This window comes from Mastomys coucha, unplaced genomic scaffold (genome assembly GCF_008632895.1).
Source record: "Mastomys coucha isolate ucsf_1 unplaced genomic scaffold, UCSF_Mcou_1 pScaffold15, whole genome shotgun sequence".
In the NCBI taxonomy this organism is placed as follows: domain Eukaryota; kingdom Metazoa; phylum Chordata; class Mammalia; order Rodentia; family Muridae; genus Mastomys; species Mastomys coucha.
In genome coordinates, this window is record NW_022196897.1 from 79,729,196 (window position 1) to 79,750,472 (window position 21,277).

The following is a 21,277-nucleotide window of genomic DNA, read 5'->3' on the forward strand; positions in this document are numbered from 1 at the left end:
ATGATATTCAATGCCATTTTGTGTTTTCTCTTTAATTACATTTTTCACACCATAAAATAACATTGTGTGAAATGACATTCCATGTAAATTTGTAGTCTTTAATGCATCCCCATACAGATTTATGTACCCATTGACCCCCATCACAAAGATGAAATTATATAATTCTAGAACATTCTCACATCAATGAGATTTCTTTGTTGACAAACCTTGCTACCTCCCCCGACCCCCGGCCCCTGCCTGTCCCCTGTCCCCTGGCAGCCAACCATCTGCCCTCTGTACCTCCATTTCTACCTTTCCCAAGTTCACATAGCGGGATGAGTCACTCATTGCGTGTGCTCTTAGGCTGGTTCCTTTACGTATGCAGTGTACTTCAGAGACTCCCCCATACTGTTGGTGGTCCATTTCTTTACTGAGTGTGATTCTACCATGTGCTCCTCAGCCTGCTCATCATCCCCCCCTACTAAAGGACCTTTGTTGTGTTGCTCAGCTTTCTGGGACTGTGACAAAATGCCTGTGACAAGCAATTTAAAAGGAAAAAAAGGGGTCTCACTGCTTTGGAGGTTCTATCCCAACACCTTTCCAGCATGTTTGTTTATCTCTTGCCAAAATGAGATTTACTTGTCAGAGATGAGCCCCATTCTAGGTGCTGAGATGTTATTCTATAGCGTGGATTTGTATCACAGTTGGTTTCATTGCTTTGGGTCTGTGATGAGGTAGCTCATTGTGGCGGGAGCATGATTCAGAGGAAGCTGCATGCAGGAAGTAGGAGGAGAGACATTAGTGTCCTATAATCCTTTGCAAGGGCACACCCCCAGCAATCTAAGACCCACCTACACTCCTCCATCAATTCCAGCTCCTAACGCTTCCCTCATCTTCTAGCACTGTCAGTTGCTGAGGATCAAACCCCAAGATACAAGCAAGAGTTTGGGGACATTCAGAGCCAAGCATAGCAGTAGTGGTCTCTCTCTGGTTTGGGTCTCTGTCCCTCACAGATGGGTCTTCACTTCTTAGGGCATTCGCTGAGCTGGGGCCAGGGCTAGGGTTAGTCTAATCACATAGGGAACTGCTGACACAGTGGCCACTGCTGTGACCTGCAAGCCACAGTTCCTGTTTCTGTGTCTCTGTGTAGCGGTGCCCTGGGATCTCACCCTGCTTTTCATTTGTGTTCAGTGGCACTAACGGTGACCTGCCTGTTCCCAGGTTTATTGGCTACTGGTGTGTCCTTTTTGAGCTGCCTGTTCAAATAAACTGTCACTTTTAAAAAATAGCGTTATTATGAACTAAACTCCACCCCCAATTCAGATTTCACTATTTCCCATGTGCCCATGCCCTGGGATCCTCGATCCACCTAGTTCACCTGTCCCCTCCTCCTCCTCATTATTCATTATGGCTCTCTGGCTGGGCGGTGCTCAGAATCAGGTGCCTTGAGTCCCTCCACTAGCCTGAGCACAACTGGCACAGTCTTTTGTTCCCGGCTCACCACTTCTTGAGTGCAGACACACACATGTGTTCCCTGTGCTCTTGCTGACACACCACCTGGGCACTTCTTCCCCTGCGGCATTATTTACCAAGTCGCCCGCTAAGCTGAAGACCTCTGGACAGAGCCCAGGGGCAGATGAGGTGGGTTGAGGATTTATGTGATCAATGGCTAACCTTTAGCCTTCACCCCAGCCCCCCAGGACTGTTTGGACAGCGGTGGGTTTAGTCAGTGCCCTTTAAATAGCATGAAAGGGCCCCGTGCTGGCCTGTTTTGTTTAAGGAGATTACATCGGTGCTGTGCACTTCGCCACAGGGTGTGTGGGGCCGGCTCACCCGGGGAACAGAGCGAGCCGCATGTCCCCCACAAAGCAGATGTTTGGAGGGAAAATAGATGTAATCAAAACCACGGAGGATAGAATTACTCAGGCCCTGTAGCCATACAGGCCGTACGCACTGCCTATGCCCAGCCACACACGTACACACACTCTATACAGGTCCACACTCACCCATTCACACTGACACACAATTCTACACATGTCTGTACACTCACAACCCTTGCCCCAGGCGACTGGAAACGCGTTCCCCCACACCCACTCCCAGCTGCAGGCTGGTGGTGCCTGTACCCTGGGGCTCACATCCTCTGACATAGATGGATGCCCTCCAGAAACAATTGCGGTAAAAAAAGAATGAAAGAGAGATGGGAGAGGGAGGCAGGGAGGCAGGGAAGAAGGGAGGGAAGGAGGGAAAGAGGAAGGGAGGAAGGGAGGGAGGGAGGGAGGAAGGAAGGAAGGAAGGAAGGAAGGAAGGAAGGAAGGAAGGAAGGAAGGAAGACCTTGAAAATTTATCGAGAGCTTTGGATGGCCCTAGATATGAGGGTGTGGTGGGTAGAGGTTAAGGGAAGGAAGGTGGATTTCCCACTTTTTCGTTTCACAAGCTGAGCCCCAATGGCCAACACTGAGTGGGATCAGTTTGTGACAGGTGGTCCCCAGAAGTGGTCTGTAGCCTACCCAGAAGCTCTCGCTCCCCACCTGTCAAAAACATCCATGGGAATAACACTGGCTTCAGACTGTCCTAGAGCCCTTGGCACAGTGAGGGAAGACCTTTCTGGAGCATGCAGTACTTTGGACATTCACTTATGGGTACTCCTTGCCTCCCTTTTCTGGGTAGCCTGGATCTGCTTGCTGGGCATGATGGTGCATCCAAATGAAGATGGATCTCTGTGGGTTTCTAAGCCATCAGGGGAAGAGTAGAAGGAAAGGAGATGCTTTAGGTCAGGATAAGGCAGGCTCTACTTACTGTCTTGACTTGGGACACACCCACAAAAGTCCCCTTGCATGATTTGGGAAGGAAGACATTCAGCTAGAGTAAAATCTATGCAGTGTGTCCCTGGAGGTTGAGAAAAAGGCAGGCTTGCTGGTGGTGGCCTGGATTCAAGCTGGCCGGCCTCTGTTGCTGCCCAGCCTACTTCAGTTCTGGGGTCACAGGGTGGTGCAGAAGGACTCCACAGCTGGGCAAACTGGCACTCCTGGAGGCCACTTCTCTTGTGCAGTGCAGTGGTCTGACAAAGAGACGACCACTCTCTGGTAGGTGATGGATGATGGTTTAGATCAGCAGTTCTTAACCTATCGGTCATGACCCCTTTGAGGGTCAAACGATCCTGTCACAGGGGTGGCATATCAGATATCTTGTATATCAGATATTTACATGACGATTCATGACACTAGCAAAATTACAGTTCTGAAGTAGCAAGGAAAATAATTTTATGGTTTGGGGGTCACCACAACATGAAGACCTGTATGAAAGGGTCCCAGCATTAGGAAGGTGAGAACCACTGGTTTAGATGCTGCCCCCATCCCCTGCTGGTCCTGCTTGCTGTGTAAAGAAAAAAAAAATGTCCTTTAAGGTCCATCCTGGCTTTTTTCCCCACCCACTTTCCCTCAGTCACCTCCAGATGTATGAGCTGTCACTCTAGGGAAGTGGCATGTGTGTGCTCAGTCCCCCTTGAGTACCTGATGCACACACCTAGCCCCCTCACTGGCTCAACACAGCCCTCCGCAAGTCTGCAGAGCCAGGCCTCACAGACAGACATGCAGAGAGGCTGCACGAAGAAAGAACACTGTAGTGCCTCTTGGCCATGACTCATCTTTTCTTCCACAGCCTCTCCCCACATATTTGGGCCTGTTCCTCCCTATGCTATGAGCTGCAACACAACCAGTGACAAGGAGGTCCCCTTGGGCAGCTGGGGAGCTAGACACCAAGGGCCTCCTTCACTACTAGTCAGAAAACCCCAGGCTGTGGGGGCTGAGTGAAAGACAGATCCTGCCTGGGAGAGCAGCCTGAGGCACCTGGAAGGCAGGATTTTCTGAGCAGGTGGTAAGAGGTGACAAGGTTTGCAGGGAATCCAGGAGGACAACGCCCCCTTTAGATAGGAGTAATCAGAGTCACATTGTGGAGCCAGCGATTCAGGCCCATCTTATTGATGAGGATTGCCGGCATGAGCCGGATTCTGAACTACACTAAGCCTTGCCCAGGCTACCTCCCTAGCCAGCTCTTTTGGCTGGCTTCACCCAGGGCCCCACATGCTTCCCTCATCTCTGGACCCTACCTAATCCAAACAGACCCTGACTACTGGAGATCACATAGGGAGTCGCAGCGGGTGCCATAGCCTTTAAGCTAGCTAGATAGATGGCATACTTCAGACAGAGGTGCTGTGTCCCATGGTCCCTGTAGCTGGGTTGGGGAAGAATCCTAGAGAGCTGGACCAGGAACAATAAGCCAGATGCCCAGAGGACAAGAGAGGGATGGCTAAAGGGGGAATGGCTGGCTTTGGGGGCGCCAGGGGGAGGGACCTTATAGACAGATAGCCAGGGTCTCCCACCTAAGGCTTGCCATGATGAGATGGTAAGTATGGCTACAGACCTTGGGGAATTTTCCTTTATTGTCTAGAGTAGGAGCCCAGTTTCAGCATTTAAAGCAAGAAAATTAATAATCAAAGTTAGCGTGCTGGCAAGGATAAAGGTTAACAACTGAACTGTCATTGCTGAGAAATGGAAAAATCAGTTTTCCCCAATGGAGTGACAGTGAGTATATCAACCCCTCCAGGGCAGACCTCATGTTATGATGTGAGTGACGAAGATACAACGGGCTCCAGACTGTGTATGTGTGTGTGTGTGTTCACATCCTTTTGGTTATAGTTTGGTGGGTTTTTTTTTTTTTGAGGGGAGTGAATTATTTTGTTTCCTTGGTTGTATTAAGTTTTTATTTGTTTTCTGAAAAAGAGCATAAGGTTGGGTGGATAGGGGTGGAGAGAGGATCTGGTAGGACATGGGGGGAAGCTGGAATATGATCAAATATATTTAAAGTTAAAAATTGTTTTAAATAATTTAAAAAAATCGTTTAAAGGCCAGCAGACTGCGGGGATGGCTCACTGGTTGAGACTACTTGTTGCTTTTGCAGAGGACCTGGGTTTGAGTCGCAGCACCCACATGATAGTTCACAACCATCCATAACTTCCAGGTATTCATGTGGTACACATTCATACATAAGTAATAAATGTTTAAAACATTGACATTGAGAGTTGAGGAGATGGCTGTGTTGGTTAAGTGCCTGCCACACAAGCATGAGGGTAGAACCCACGAATATACCTAAAGCAGCTGGACATCGTGGAATGTGCGTGTAATCCCAGCACTGAAGACGTAAAGCCAGGAGCTCTCTGCCCAGCCAGAGAACAGTGGAACAGCAAGCCCCAGGCCAATGAAACACCCTGTTCCAGAAACTTGGTAGATGGCTCCTGGGAACAGCCTCTGTGCACGCACACGTGTGCACCACACACACACACACACACACACACACACACATGCGCGCGCACATGCACACATGCACATGCACACATGCACACATGCACATGCACACATGCACACATGCACATGCACACATGCACACATGCACATGCACACTCGTGCACACACTCCTTCTGGTGCTTTGATCTTAGTACACACCCTGCTATGTTCCCATCTCCCATTTGCTCTTCTCAGTGGGTGGCTGGGTGTGGGCAGGGGTATACACTTACTTCTTCCTCCTCAGAAGACTGCGAACTCTGCCATTGTCTCCTGCTGGGCCAAGAACTAGCTCCGAACTGAGGGTGCCTTGGACTTCATCTTGGTCCCCAGTCCTCAGGGGCAGAATTCACAGGTTCTGAGAAGCCCTGGACATCTTCTCCTGGGAACAGGTCCTGGGTAGTCCCAGGAGCAAGAGACTGGTCTGTGGATAATTAGGGCATACTTTTTTTTTTCTCTCTCTAGCTTTTTCACCTCGGTTTAAATGAGAAGCTAGGGTTAGTCTTTCCAAGCCTGGTTTTTATGTTGCTGACCTCAACTGGCCCTCATTCCCATGGGGTAATCCCAGCTCCAGGCTGGATGCCCAGAGACACTACCAGGGTTCACGGGGCAAGGATGAGCCTGGGGAACAGGGCTAGGCCAGGAGGGGTGGCGGCTGCCTTCCCTGGCCTGGCTGCCAGGAAGTTGCACAAGAGGAATGCTTATTTTGGGTGAGCTGGGCGGGATTTCTTTTCTAAAAAAAAAAAAAAGAAAGAAAGAAAGAAAAGGAAAGAAAAAGAAAAAACCAAAACATAAAACATATTTGTCTGCCAGGAAGATAAATATCTTTGCTGGAAGCTCTTGGTCCTGCTGCCAACTGCAGTTCGCACAAAGCTGTCACTGAAACTGTGATTGCTCACTAGCTGTGTAAGCTGGCCTCGCGAGGCTGTCATTTTAACGCCACTGGTTTGGTCTGCCACCCCCTTAGATGCTAGAAGTAGAGCTGTGTCCAGGCCTGCGCTGGGCACCCTCTCCTCCTTTTCTTCAGTGCCAGAGTTGGAAGGAGACTGACCAGGGAAGACAATCTCTTCCTTACCCTCGCTAGTGCTGACAGGGAGGCTGGTAAACTTGAAGCATCAATCATCCCCCTGACCCCAGCCCCCAATCTAGATGGCATCAGAAGATCAAGGTTAGAGGCATCATCTTGATCCAAAATGGAGATTGCATGGACCTGTTTCCAGAAGAAGAAATAGGGGGTCAGAGTGGTTGATACTTGGGCTCACCACACACTTGTTGTGAATGGACAGAGCTTGCGCGTATTTAAGAATTCCTCACGTCTTATTAATGGTTCTCTCACTGAATCTATCTCCTTCTTCCCAAGTCTCAAACAGAGAATATGGTCAGAAAGGGACTTCCCGAATCTGGAGACTGCCTTGATTCCCATCCCATGGTGTGCGTATACATGTGCCTGCACCCCAGGGACTTTTTTCATGGAGGACTTGTCCTGGATTACACTCCTCTAGTACTGGCAGTGCCTGTAAGCCTGTAAGGCCTGACCAGAAGCAGGGGTCACTAATGCTTGAAGGCTACACAGCCAGCTGGCTGACTGCCTCTCCCTTTCTCACAACCCATAAGAAATACCCCGTGGATCTCTTCATTCACCCCAAAATTATAAAGGGGAAACTGAGCCACAAAGGGTTCCTTTGAAAAGTAAAGCCAGAGGTGTGGCACAGAAACCCTGGTGCCTGGCACTGGAGCCCAGACTCTGAGGCCCCTGCTATCGTGAGGCAAGTGTGTATGCTCAGATGGATGGGTGAGCCAGAAGCTCCCAACCTCCTGCCTTGGTCTCCACCTCTAGACTCTTTTATTTTCCACCCCGAGACAGGGTTTCTCTGTATAGCCCTGACTGTCCTGGAACTCACTCTGTAGACCAGGCTGGCCTCGAACTCAGAAATCCACCTGCCTCTGCCTCCCAAGTGCTGGGACTAAAGGAGTGCGCCACCACCGCCCGGCTCACCTCTAGACTATTGATCTGCATGGCTTGGCTTTCTTCCTTGTAGCTCTGAGTTTCCAGGAGTCTACCATGGGAGCCTTATTGTATCAGCAGTGAGCAGGCAGGGCCTGGGCTGTGAGCTGTGTTTCTGATGACTCTCTGTGGCTGCAAAGAGGGCATCCTCAGGAGTGAGGGCCTCCCAGCTATGGTAGACGGTGGCAGCTACTATGAAAGGGATCCCAGCATATACCCATGCCTCAGTGAACCCCACTGGCTAAAGGCCCCTTTGCAGGCAGTGTTACAGGTGGAGTGGGAGGTGTGTGTTGGGGGTTGGATTGGGGGTGGGTCTCAACACTAAAGTCTGAGACAGTCTCCAAGGATTCTCTGTTGAACTCCATGAAGACAAAACTATGTGTCTCAATGCTGCCCCTTCTTTTTCCTACCAAGTCCACTGTGGCTGAAGGAGTTCTTCTCTACCCAAGGTAACATTAGTATTGTGTCAGATAGCCATTGGGTCCACGTCCAAAGGGATTTTGGCTCTTTTGACTCCCTGTAGGGGAGGAGTCTCACAACTAGAGAGTAGCGAGAAAGCCACCAAGGTCAGACTGGCCAACCTAGAGCTACATGACATTGGTGCCAGAAGGGACCATTCTAGGATGATGCCACAGAGGGTGATGGAGGGGACAGACTTGCCCAAAGTCACCTGGCATGTTGATAAAAAGCCAGAGTATGGACCTTGAGTCTCTTAGCCCGGTACTCAGTGTGCCTCTGGGAGGGTCCGTCTCCCTTCCTGGATTCAAGTTTCTAACCTTCCTTTCTCTTTCTCAGCCAAAGAGAGCAACCTGGGTGAGCCAGAGTTGCCCCCTGACTCTGAACCCGTGGGCATGGACAACAGCTACCTCAGTGTGAAGGAGACAGGGGCCAAGGGGCCCCAGGACCGGGCTAGCGCTGAAATACCAAGCCCCCTGGAAAAGACCGACTCTGAGAGTAACAAAGGCAAGAAGCGGCGGAACCGAACCACCTTCACCAGCTACCAGCTGGAAGAGCTGGAGAAAGTCTTCCAGAAGACACATTACCCTGATGTGTATGCACGGGAGCAGCTGGCTATGAGGACCGACCTCACCGAGGCCCGTGTGCAGGTCAGCCATGACAGGGCCCATACAATGAATGCCTTATGACCATCACTCTCCAGAACCAATTTAATCCAACTCGGCACAGTGCAACCCACCATACACAGGCCAGTTAAGCCCCAGGACAGCACAACTCAATGCAACATGGCACAATTACTGCATAGCACAACCCAGTGCAGAGCAGCACAGTCTAGCACAACCCACCTCAAAACGGCACAACTCGCTACACACAGTTCCGTTCTACCCAGTGCCACATGATCCAGCTCAGTATAACACAGCCCACACCGAGCCAACTCAACATGGTGCCAATTCAGCACACATGGCTTAACTCACCCAGCACAACCTAACCCAACAAAACAATAGAACCCACTACAATCCAACAAGACCCAGTTCGACAATATAAAATAGATCAGTCCAACCGAGTCAACATAACTCACCACACACAGCTCAGTTAAACTCAGTGCAACCCAATCCAATGCAACACAGCACTATACAATGCAGTAAAAAACAACCCAGACACTTGTACAACTCAGCTCAACCCAGAACAACATGGCCCAAGCCAATATAATACAGCCCAGCAGAGCCCAGCATACCTAACACAATCTAATACAACATAAGTCAACAGTGTGACTCACAATACACAGCTCAGTTCAACCCTGTACAACCTAATTTTCCATAGGACAATCTGGTATTGGCCAACCCAACCCAATACAACACATCTCTCCATAGTACAACTCATACACAGCCCAACCCAGCTCAGTTCAGCACAACCAGTGCAACCCAACTCAACACACACAGCTCAGTCCAACCCAGTGCAGCACCAACTGAACCCAATGCAATAGTCCCAGAAACAAACTCAACACAATTCACCGTACATGGCTCCATTCTGCCCAAGCCAACTGAGCAGAGCTCAGCCAACTCGGTACTGATCAACACAGCTGGACGCAGCTAAACACCACACAATACCACATAGCCTATTATAAAATCAACAGGACCAAAGCAGGTCACTTTCTTCTACTTCTTCTGCTTCCTGTTGTGGATAGACTTCAAGAGTAGTCTCATTCGTTTGCCCATGGAATGAGGAATCCATGATTATTTGCCTTGTTGTTTTTGAGACTGGGCCTTATGTAGCTTAGATTGGCCTCTTTCTTGCTATGTAACCACAGCTGACCTTGAACTCCTGAACCTCTTGTCTTGCCTTCCATGCCCTGGGATTACAGGTTTGGGTCACACCTAGCACACACAACAAAGGCAGTGAATATGTGCAGGTCACTGGCCCTGCTTTCTCAGAGGGTGGCCCCCATAGAAAATGATAGAAATGAAAGAGAAAGTCCAATATGCCAAAGCACATATGACCAAGCCCGCATACTAGAGTTCAAGCTTAAGTTTGGTATGAAATTGACACCATATTCAGATTGCTTCTGCACTCGAAGCACAGCAAGAATAGTGCATGCAGATTCTGTGCAGGCAGGAGCTTGACACATGCGAACACAGAGAGCTTCTTTTCTTTTTTAAACACGTATGCATGTGTGTGTGTTATGTGTTTATATTCATGTGTGTTTACACGTGAGGAAAGATGCATATACAAGTATACGTGTGTGTGTGCGTGTGTGTGTGTGTATGTGTGTGTGTGTGTGTGTGTGTGTTCAAGTGTGTGGATGTATGCAGACCAGAAGTTGATATTAGATGTCTTTCTCAATTGCTCATAATCTTATTTTTTAGACAGGATTTTTCTCTGAACCCCGAGCTTGCCAATTTGACTAGACCAAGTAACCGTTGAGCCTCCTCTTGGCCTCACTTGCCAACACTGGGGTTACAGGTACACACCATCACGCCTGGCTCTTTTCAGTGGGTTCTAGGAATCTGAATTCAGGGCTTCTTGCTTCCATGGTGAGACAATCTTTCTTTTTAATGGGCACAGCACTGTGGCCTGGGCCCCAGGGAGACAGAACAAAGAGCTCCGTGGTCCTGGGAAGACTCATGGACACTGTAGCTTTCATTCTACTGATGGTTCTGAGACATCAGTGGAGTGACCATCAGCTTCACCAAGTCCTGTTTAACACACTGAGGTATCTGCCATTTAGCTTGGGCACGTAGAGAATACCAGGAAACCTGTAGCCCCTGGACACCATAGCTGCTAGAAGCATGCTGCAGTCTTGTGGCTTAATGCAGAATGGCAGAGAGCTGGGCTTTACTGCCATGCCAGAGCCCTCTCGTGCCCCATGAGACCTCACCTACCTGAGATTCGAGCTCCTAGAGGAGCCCCAGCTTCAACCCAGGGTTGGGGGCAGAACAGAAGGGGTAGAGAAGTGGGCAGCTGGATGCCAGTCCACAGTACCAGTAAGTAGGTAGCATGTTGGAGTGGGATCAACCTGCTTGCTTGTGTGTGTGCACCTGTGTGCGTGTGAGTTCTCAAATGAATGTGCGTGTCTAGAGCAGAGTCCAGGGAATACTCTGCAGGAAACAGAGAATGATACAGACCAAGTATTTCTGGGTCACTGCTATATAGCCAGGCAAGTGCTTTGTTGACACACAGAGACATACCCAGGCCTGCTTCCAAAATGTTGAAAAAATTTACAACTAGAGATTTTCGGTTTTTTTGTTTTTTGGGTTTTTTTTTTTTTTTTCAGTTTAAGGTCAGAAGCTGTTTCAAGAAATGGGGTGTCTATGTTAAAAATATAAAATAAAGTAAAAACCTACCAGGGTTAGGTTCCTTGTTGTTTAAACTCAGCCTTGAGCTTCCTGTCAGCCAAGGTAGAAAGAGAAACTCTAATGTGTCGTCTATCTTCCTATCAAATAGGAAGGTTATAGAATTACTGAATGGTAGTTCAGAAAAGACCACACCTTATTTTTATGAGGAAGGAAGACCCAGATGTGGGAAGTGATTGCCAGGAGTTAACCGGGATTCCGAAGCAGTCTGAGCCTGAGATCCAGGACGCCCCAGCTCAGGGCCAGTGCTCTTCGACTAGTGTGCTGTTCGCGGGTACATGCCAGATTGTTGTTAGATTTTTCTCTGTACAAAGGCAGCAGGGTGGGTGGGATCTCCATGTGCGTCAAACCTCTGGGTTGAGCTCTAAGCCTGGCAGTGCCCTGGGGCCGTAGGGGTGGGGGAGTGCAGGGGTGTACTAGAACCGCCTTGCTTGCCTCTATGGAGTTTGCTCAGGACCCACACTCTGCTTGCTGGTGGCAAGCCAGGTGCCTGGTGTACCGTGATGGCAGGAAAAGGGAGGGGCCAGTAGGGGGGGTCCCAAGATGGTCCTTCATGGGAAACAGCCTGGGGTCTGGCCCTGCTCCAGGGGGCTTCAGGGCCTCTCTCTGCTGTCTGGGATTCCAATCTCCACAGCTGGTGTCTGAAGACAATGAGACTGAAGCCTCCCCGCCCTGGGCCACCCCACCCTGGCCCCAGATGGGCTGCGGTTAGAGAGGCCTCCTCCAAGACAGTTGGTTCCTTGAATGGCCTGGTCCTCCAGAGAGGCCTGTGCTGAGTGGGCCAGGCCCGGGTGGGCTGGGAACGGGGTGGTCCTGGCCGAGACATCCAGGATGGAGGCATAGCGGGGACCTTGGTGAGCTCTCCTCCTGGGGGCTTATAGAGACAAGTTTGTGGTTGCACGGCCCTGAGACACAGAGGCACAGCTGGGGGTCGGAGATGGGAGGACACACCAAGTCTCTGCACAGAAACACACGTATTGGAGTGCAGAAGGAGGCACCAGGTACCACGGTACATGGGAAGGGGGCATTTAAGTCAGCCAGGCTAATAGCTTCAGCCAACTCAGGGACAGCAAAGGCAGAATTTAGTCTCAGGCCTCAAGCACAGAGTAAAAAGATAGGGACAAAGGATGACCTGGAAAAGGAGGTCCCTAGTAGGCCAGCCCCAGTGATCTGGGTTTCTCTACTCTGCCCCATCTGCCACCACCTCCATCAAATGAATCCTACCATGACCCTTCTCCACTCCCTCCCCCAAATCATGCTCTAGGCTACCCAGATCCACACTTCCCTCAAGTATCATATCCTATCCCTTGCCCCACTTCTTCCTGGAATTCTAGGTCCCTTTGCCTGACACCAACTTATGCTCTGGACCCCTCTCAGGCATCCTCAGTTTCACAGTGCTCAGTGACATCATACACTTCTACAATCCCACCACAAAAGAGACCTGGAACCCACAGACACAAAACCTTAGCAACAACAGCAGCAAGAGGAGGAAGAGGAGGAGGAGGAGGAGGAGGAGGAGGAGGAGGAGGAGGAGGAGAAGGAGGAAGATGAGGAGGAGGAAGATGAGGAGGAGCAACAGCAACAGCAGTTTCTCTTGCCTCTGCACGGCCCCCCCAAGAGAGGAAAGAGTGGGGCTGTATATTTTGGTTCCTCTGGTACCCCCCACTCCAAAAAACCCTGGGAGGTTGAGGATGGAGCGGAAGACTGAGCTCAGCCTGCAGGAAATTAAACATGAAATGAAAACAAGCTCCTCTGATTGATCCCTCCAGCCTGCCCCAGCCCCCACTGCAGCCTCTGATAAAGGAGGATCCCATTTCACCATGCAAGAAGAGCCCCCATGTCTCCCACTCTCCCAGTGGGCATCCTGGGCCTTCACCCCAGGACTACTCAGAGTAAAAGTACCCCTCCCCCAGGCTGTGGGGCAGGGACTGAGACCCTGAGCCTTGAAGAGAGCTGGTCTCCAGGGAGGTCACAGGAAGGACACTCTGTGTGTATATGTATGTGTGTGTGTGTGTGTGTGTGTGTGTGTGTGTGTGTGCGCGCACATGCACATGACCAGATAGATACCTTTGTGTGTAAGTGAGTATAGATTAGAAATGGAAAGTGAGCTGGAGAGGAATACTTTCCCTACCTGTCTGTAATGAACACATCCCACAGACTTTGACCACTTTTCTTCAGCCAAGAGAATGAGGTCAGGAGTCATAAACAAACAGCCCAACTATTCTAGAAACCTCATGCTGTGCTCCCATCTGCTGTCTTCACTTCTACTCTGACGTCAGCCCAGACCTCAGCCCCATCCTAAGGATGTGGAACTTGAGGCTTTGGGCAGTTCAGGCACTGCCGCAGGCCCATCTTATAAGATACTCTAGAAGCCTCTGTGCAGAGCCTCCAGGGAAGGCCCAGACTCGCTGCTCCTTTCTGTTCGCTGCCATGGCTCTAAAGGAGTCTGGGTGTTCTCAGGCAGGATGGTGGAGAGGCTGCTCTGCCCTCCATCACAGAAGCGTAGCTGGCTGCCACAGCTAGGGGAGCCCCTGCCTTGCCCTGTTAATAATGTCTTTCTCACAGTCTAGGCCCCCAGATAGCAGCCCAGGTGCAGACTGCACCGGCACAGACCCGTCCAGCCTTTGGAATTGTAATAGGACACTGTCATCAAGTTCACAATTGCGGACCATGTGACTGAGTTATAAAATCAATATATCTCTTAAAGTGTTTTAAGCAAGTTTACACTTTTGCGTTGGGCTGTGTTTGTAGCTCTCCTGTGGTGCATGTGGCCTGCAGGTGACAGACTGTGTGCGCATTGCTGAGTGATGCCTGTGTATATCTTAATCTACAGAGCCCACTGGAAAATAGAGAGAAAGCTGTGGGCATTGTCCTCTAAGGAGCATCTGGCCTGCCTTCTTCCCACTGCTTTTCCTCTCCCACCCTCAATGACTGCATCCTCCTCTCTGTCTATAACCAGTTAAGTTCCCTAGGGTGGCAGCCTGCCCTTACCCTTCTCCTCGTGCCTTGGGAAGGTTCTCAGCCACCCATCAGAGACTCCACCCTTACATCTGACTCTGACACATCTCTCCTGACTCAGTGTTTGGTCAAGCCAATGGCCCAGCACCTATACATCAGTGACAGGTACCACTTGACCAGCATCTGTCAGTCTGTATAAGATTTTTCAACAGCCACCCTTCCTGACACCTTACTAAGGGCAAGCCCAGAGCTGGTGTAGAGAGGAGCGGCTCTCCAGTCTAGCTCCTGTTTCTACACATCTTTTCCTGACTACTATTGTTTCAGAGGGCCTCACCATAAAACAAGGGAAGGAGTTCTGAGCTGAGTTTTGGTTTCTCACAAAAAGATTCAGGGAGATGTACACGTGTACACACGTACTCTGGACTTGTATCTATAAATATGTCCTAGAGAGCCACAAGCCTTCAGGATTGTATGTGATTGGCTAAGGGAAGAAATTTCTAGAAAAGGTCTGTGGCCCTCTACAGATTGCATACAGTGCCAGGAAGACCGATGACCAATGGTTTGTGCTCATTCTCTCTGTCTTCTTGTGTGTGTGTGTGTGTGTGTGTGTGTGTGTGTGTGCGCGCGCGCATGCGCGCGCTCACGAGCATGTGCAATACTTGCCTGTTCTGATATCTGAAGCTTACACAGTTAGGCTTCAAATCACACTGATGGTCTGGAGTATTGGCAGCCTTCCCAACTCTGACAATTCTACATAGTTAGTTCTCATACAAAGAGCAAAAGGTACATATTGACTCTTTCTCTGTGTCCCTAACACACACACACACACCCCTGGCTGGTGGAGTCACTGCAGGATCAGTGTTCCCTGTCTGAGAGCAAGACCTAACCCCCGTGACCACCATTGCTTTGTCCTGTAGGTTTGGTTCCAGAACCGGAGGGCCAAGTGGCGAAAGAGGGAGCGCTTTGGGCAGATGCAGCAAGTCCGGACCCATTTCTCTACAGCCTATGAGTTGCCCCTCCTCACCCGAGCCGAGAACTATGCCCAGGTATGTCTCCCTGCCTGCTATGTCCCCTCTGACCTTAGACCTGGGATGATGCAGGGGAGGAGGAGGACTCTGCAGGGTCAGAGAAGACAGGTGTGTGCTTGTTTGTCTCTCACTGTGGGAGACCTAGAATGTTGGGACAGCATTGTCCTCTGCTGTGGTAAGCATCCGTCCGACAGAAGACCAGGAGCTTCCAGGGTGTTGGCTGTCCCTCAGAGCACCCAAAGGAATGATGTGCTGAGATATCAAGGACTTGTGGCCAGGTTGATATACACATGGGCCCCAGACAAAGGTTCCTCAGAGTCTTAGAGCCTTGCTCTCTTCATGTATCTCCAGCTGAGGCCCAGCTTCTTTGTGTGTGAACAAGACGTAAGTGTCCTCTTCAGCTCTTTTATAACGCTGTTGTAGGGTGTAGGGTCATAGTCCCTGGAAGGTAACTGCGTGAGCTTGACATTCAGGCATCTGCCTGCTGTCTCCTTGGTCCAGCAACTTCCCTCCTGTCTATCAGCGAGAACAAGGAGCATTGTGAGTGATGCCAGGCACCCAGGGCACCTGGACGGATGTCCTCTTGTCTGAGCGTGCATCCCTGGCACCTCTCTCGTGACCCACCTCTGCCTAAGGCTCCTCAAAGTCCTCAGACTTTCCAGCTGCAGGGTGCATCAGCGCCCCTGAGTGCGAACGGCTGCGGGGCTATCTAACGGCCCTGCCCATCCCACCCCTGACCCGGGCCAGCTCTGTACCTCCTCCACCTCCCCCAGGATTTGAGGGTCGGAGGGCAGAGCTTGCTGTGAGGCAGAGGAACAAGGGGTGTCTAGTTCATCAGCTTCGCCTCTGGGCACATTCTTTACTGCTTACCTTCCCCTCCCCCTCTGTGTTCCCAGGGCCAACCTCCAGCTCCTTGATGGCTGCCATCTGAGCTCAGAGCTAGAGGCGGGAAGCCAACAAGAGACCTTTGCCTGACTCTTCCACCTGCCCCACACTCTCGGGTCTAGATCATGTCCAAGAGGGGGTGATGATCACATTGTTCCCACTCTGGGGCATGCTAGGGCCAGGACTAGCACGTGATCAGTCTGCAGGCAGTTCTTGGGAGCATTAGAAGTTCCTGTGGCCTTTAGGACCCAGTGCCCACCTAGTGGTTCTCAAGGCCTCCTTGAGTTCTTGCCACCTTAGGGATGGGCAGGCTGGGAGAACCCTGTCTGAAACAACAGAGAGCCTAGAGTGTGTAGTTGAGAGGACCTAGTCCTTTCTTCAAAGGGGACCTAGACACCCCAGATTCACCTCCTTGGAGATGCATAGAGAGCAGAGGACACTGAGGCCAGACGTGAGAGCTGAGAAGAGAGAAAGAATGACCATGTAAGAGAAGATATGTAGTTGAACCTTACATTGGGGCTGGGGCCACTTTTTCACTGTGGGACTAGTTGGGAACCCTCAAGGGTTCTGTCTTGGAGCCTTAGGCATTGGCCTGGGCCTATGGGAGCACTCAGATGCCTGCTCCCCACACTGCTCCCCACATTACCCCAGAACAATGCTTTGCCTGGACCCTAAGGCAATTTGAAACACAATCCTTGCTACTGAATATCGAGCATGGATCTATCCTGGAAACTGAAATTCTAAAACGTAAATTCACCTCCAGTGGTCCCTGGGCAATCTTAATGTTAGACACCTAAGAATGATTTCATTGTAATGATAGACAGCTGGAAAGGATGAGAGCCCCTCTATACCACTGCCCTCCTAGCTGGCCTATGACATCTCTCCCTTCACTGTCCCCAGATTCAGAACCCGTCCTGGATTGGCAACAATGGGGCTGCCTCACCAGTGCCAGCCTGTGTGGTTCCCTGTGACCCGGTGCCAGCCTGTATGTCCCCTCACGCTCACCCTCCTGGCTCTGGAGCCAGCAGTGTCTCCGACTTCTTGAGTGTCTCTGGAGCTGGTAGTCACGTGGGCCAGACACACATGGGCAGCCTGTTTGGAGCAGCTGGCATCAGTCCGAGCCTCAATGGCTACGAGATGAACGGCGAGCCAGACCGCAAGACCTCAAGCATTGCTGCCCTGCGCATGAAGGCCAAGGAGCACAGCGCAGCCATCTCTTGGGCCACATGACAGAACCCCTCCTGCCACTCCTGATGTCATCCCCCTCCCTGGGGCCCTGGCCATGTCCCTGCTTTCCAGGCCCCCAGCTTCCCACTTGACTCTCCTCTTAGGAACCCAGCCTGGCCCAGGGGCCTGGCCCTCAGCACTTTCAGCCACCCCAAGTCTGAGGCCCCAGGGACTGCTGGGAGGGAGGGGGTGATGATAGGCTCTTGCCCCTCCCTGGCTCTGAGGACATGACCCCTGATCCCTGCCAAAGGCAGTGGAGAAAGCCAGGTGGTCCTGTGTGTAGCTTTGCATCATGTAAGCTGAGACCCTGTCTCTCTTTGTGTTCTTTTACCCCTTCTGTTTGACTTGAGTCAAAGTTAGGCTCCCTTCAAGACCTAGCAGCTTCAACAGTCCAGCCTTTTCTAACCTTCCTATTTCCTGTGGGATCCCCTGGTCACTGGGCCTGTGGCTGTGTGTCTTAAGTAACAAGTTGCCATGCAGGGCCGGCTCCTGACCCCTTTTGCTCCCTGAAAACACATAGAATCCCACCTTCTGCATCAAAGGCATCTGATCATCCACCCGTCCAATGGGCCCTGTGACTGTAGCTTCACTGTCCCCCGTGATGGATGTGCCTAGAAGAAATGAGAGGGGACAGAGCTGAAGGACTCTGTTGCTATCCACCCATAAGTCCCACTGAGACATGGGCCAGCCTTTGCGCCTGTAGCTGGCTTTGGTTGACACTGTGAAGGTGGTGTGCCAGGTGTGAAGGACACAGATTTTTTTTCTCCTATCATTACCACCACACATGGCCATCAGGAGCCAGAGAAGCTCTCGGAATGATGACCGTGGGGATGATCCAGCAGGCTGAACCTGGGCACTACCTGGTGTCTTCTACAGTGGAGAGGTCCCTTGGTCATCACTCGCATCTCCTCAGGGCACCTCTGGGAGGAGTTGAGATATTTGTCCTCTCCCTCCTGGTCGCTCATTGGGGCTGCTGGGCTGGAAGCATTTATACTTTGGAAGATGTAAGCTAGAGCACAGGGCCACCGGCTGAAGGCATCAGGAACAGAGGACACATGACCCGCTCAGCAGCCTCCAGCCAGGATGGCCTTTCTATGCTCAGGCTAACTGTGTCCACCCACCACGGTGCCACAGCATCACATCTGTTGACGCTTTCCATACAGGGTAGGTGGAGACTGGTGCCCCTCTAGGCTAAAAGGAGAGCCGCTTTTCAGTTACCCTACACACTGTCTTAGAGATCCTATCCTTACTTCTTCCCCAGGGGCCATGATCTCTGCCTCGGCTGGCCTCAGGAAAGGCTCCCATCAAGCCCCACCAGGTCCACTCTTCATGGCAGGAAGTCCTCCTGAAGCCAGTCCCCTATCTGAAGGAAGGGGCTCTCTGTCTACCTGACTTGACCTGCAGCTAGGAACTAGGATTTGAAGTGGCCCCAGCCCTCCCCTGAGCTGGAGCACAGAACCACCCTTGAGGTAGGTCCCTCAAGCAGGTGGACTTTTCCTGAGGAGACACACTTGCCCTCTCTACCTTCTGCCTTGACTATTGTCCATGAGGTGGGCTTGGCTCACTAGGCCCAGGGTTCAGCTCTCCGGATGGCCTCTCAGGTTGGGCTGAGGGCGAGGACCCCTGCCTTGGATCTGCCCTAGGTCTCAGTGGGTGAGAGGGAAGCACAACTTCCTGTTGTGTGTCCTCATCTGCCCTGGAATGTGGACAGACTAAACCCTCAGCAGAATGCCGACTCCGGGTTGGGTCTGCCACTCCTAGCAAGAGTCAGAAACTTCAGTTCTTGAAAAGATCTTAGGGACGAAAAGAAGGTTTGGGGTACTGAATTCAGGGTTCCTGGTGGCTTGGCCTGAATGCTTCAAATCTTTGAGTATCTAGGTTTGTCTTATAAGTTCTTCAGAACTAAATCACTTCCTCAGAATCCATCCAGAGAAGGAAGGACTTAAGGCCAGAAGCAACACCTTGGGGTCCTCCTTTTATGGCAATTATGGCTGGGGAAGGGCATGCTGGGAAAGGAGTCCATACCTAGATATTCAGTACAAAGATTGAGAGCCAGGGCAGCTCAGGAAGAAGAGAGGACAGATGGCTTTTGGTAGATTCTTCTGAAAGAGAGTGACATATAACCTCTCCAAGTTTTATTTTCGTCTAGGCTAGATGCAAGTCAGGAAAATTCCAACCCAGAAGCCTCAGAATGGAAACAGTATAGAGAAATACCCCTTTGTTTCCAGCACAGCCAGGAATTGACATACCTTCCACCATCTCTCCAGATGTAGCCATTTTCGCCTAGGCTGTTCTGGAGGGCCTTGGTCTGAGTTGATTCCTGAGGCAGTTGGAGATGTCCTGAGCTCCCACTGGGCCTCCCTCATGTCTCAGACCTCCTCAGCTTCCCAGTTCTCCAGAGGAGAACTGTGTGGTCCTGTCATCTCTAGTGGGCCTGTCTTAGCCCCTAGGATGCTAAGCAAGTAATAAAGGCCATCGTAGCAACCTGGCTTCCTAAAGGAACAGAGACACAGATGAGGAGAGAGGACTTCCTGCCGGGTGGTCACTGCTCAATGAGGAGGCTGACTGAGCTGAGGCCAACCTCGCCTGACAGCATAGCAAGCGGTCATTCTTGGTCCTGCCAGCCTGGTTATGCCACAGAGAGTGGTTAAGCCTGCCCCAGCCCATCTATCTAGGAGCCCCTTCACTGTACAAGGCCAAGGTTCTGGGGCAGACAGGCACTCCTCCAAATTTTTCTTTGTTTCTTCCTGATTCTCAGTTCTCACAACCATATCTCCACTTTTGAGGAACAGGATGAGTGGGCATTTAGGCAAAGAGGTAGCAAGACCTATTGGTTCCCTGGCACACACTGCCAGACTCATGTTGGACACAGTTTGGATGCCCCATGTCCCTGAGCAGACAGGAAAGATCCCATGGAAACCACCATGTCCCCTTTACTCAGTCAATTGCCCTCGGGGCTATATCCTTGAGAAGAACATCTCTAGGGACTCAGAGAAACCTGAGGTTAAAGGTCAATAGGAATGACCCTGACTGTCAGGTACAGAGAGACAAACAGACCCAGCAGAGGGAGAGAGGCAGGGAATCTGGCCCCCAGGATGCTAATTCATAACCTTACAATTTCAAACCAGGGCAGGCTTCTATTTCTTTCCCCCAGCCCCACTTTGATTCAAGGGTGCCACAGGGAGGAGTTCCCACCGGACAATAGCTCCCACCCTTCCCCTCCTTCCTTCCCCTTCACTTACACATAGAGCTAGGCCTGTATACTACTGATTTTGGAGGACTGTTTTCAGTGTCTAATAACCTGTTTGGGTGTGCAGTGGTCAGAAAAAGAGAGAGAGAGAGAGAAGCTGAGTGAGAGATGGAACATGAACCTCAACAAATACTGGCTGTTCTTGTAAGATAGTTTAACCCTGTATAAATGCAACTTTTCTCTTAGCTTAATGGCCTGGGGTGGAACATTCAAATATATAAATATATATATTAAAATACATTAAAATTTCAGAAAAATGTAAAAAAAAAATTGAGGTCTGTTCCATAAAGTTTTACTGCCTATACCACCATGTAACTACATTATAGCAAAATATTAAAAAAAAAAAAAAAGAAACATTCTTTTCTTTTAAAGTAAGTTATTGCACTTACATCTTTTGGAGAGGGGAGGAATGTGGGAAGAAGGGGGCGAAGGAGCTGAGGGGCTGAGGTGGGCAGAACACAAAGCAGAGGCAGCTGATGCTCCCAGCACCCGCTTTGTCGGGTGCAGCCCAGACTGTCTGTTTGGTTGTTGTTGTTTGCAATAAACTCCTTCCTCCTCTCGACTGGAGTCTGTCTGTTTTGTTCCTGACTTATGACAGATGAAACGTGATCAGAGAGACCTCTGAAATCTCATGTTAATTGAAGTCGGCAAAAAAAATACTAACAGTGCCCTTTTGAACTGCTGACACAGCGCAGGATGGGTTATCAGGCTAGATTAACAACAGGTGGCCAGCCAACCCTCCAGCACAAAGAAGGGGTGCATGGTCTGACAGTGTGTGGGTCACACTCCCTCTTCCGACCCTT

General features: G+C 50.7%; 1 protein-coding gene across 2 annotated transcripts in view; it reads left to right on the forward strand.

Annotated features, from left to right (window-relative positions):
* Positions 1-21,039, forward strand: part of Alx4 (ALX homeobox 4) — a 39,625-nt gene extending 18,586 nt beyond the window's left edge. The window contains exons 2-5 of one of the 2 annotated variants that reach the window (XR_004118709.1): positions 8,116-8,426; positions 15,002-15,130; positions 16,898-18,388; positions 18,486-21,039. Coding sequence is in view for 1 of the 2 variants with exons in the window: in XM_031371103.1 (XP_031226963.1) it covers positions 8,116-8,426; positions 15,002-15,130; positions 16,898-17,227 (770 nt within the window). In the remaining variant the exon portion in view is untranslated. Of the gene's footprint in view, positions 1-8,115; positions 8,427-15,001; positions 15,131-16,897 lie in introns of both variants that reach the window. The other variant, XM_031371103.1, reaches the window with a different exon arrangement.
* Positions 21,040-21,277: the final 238 nt, after the last annotated feature.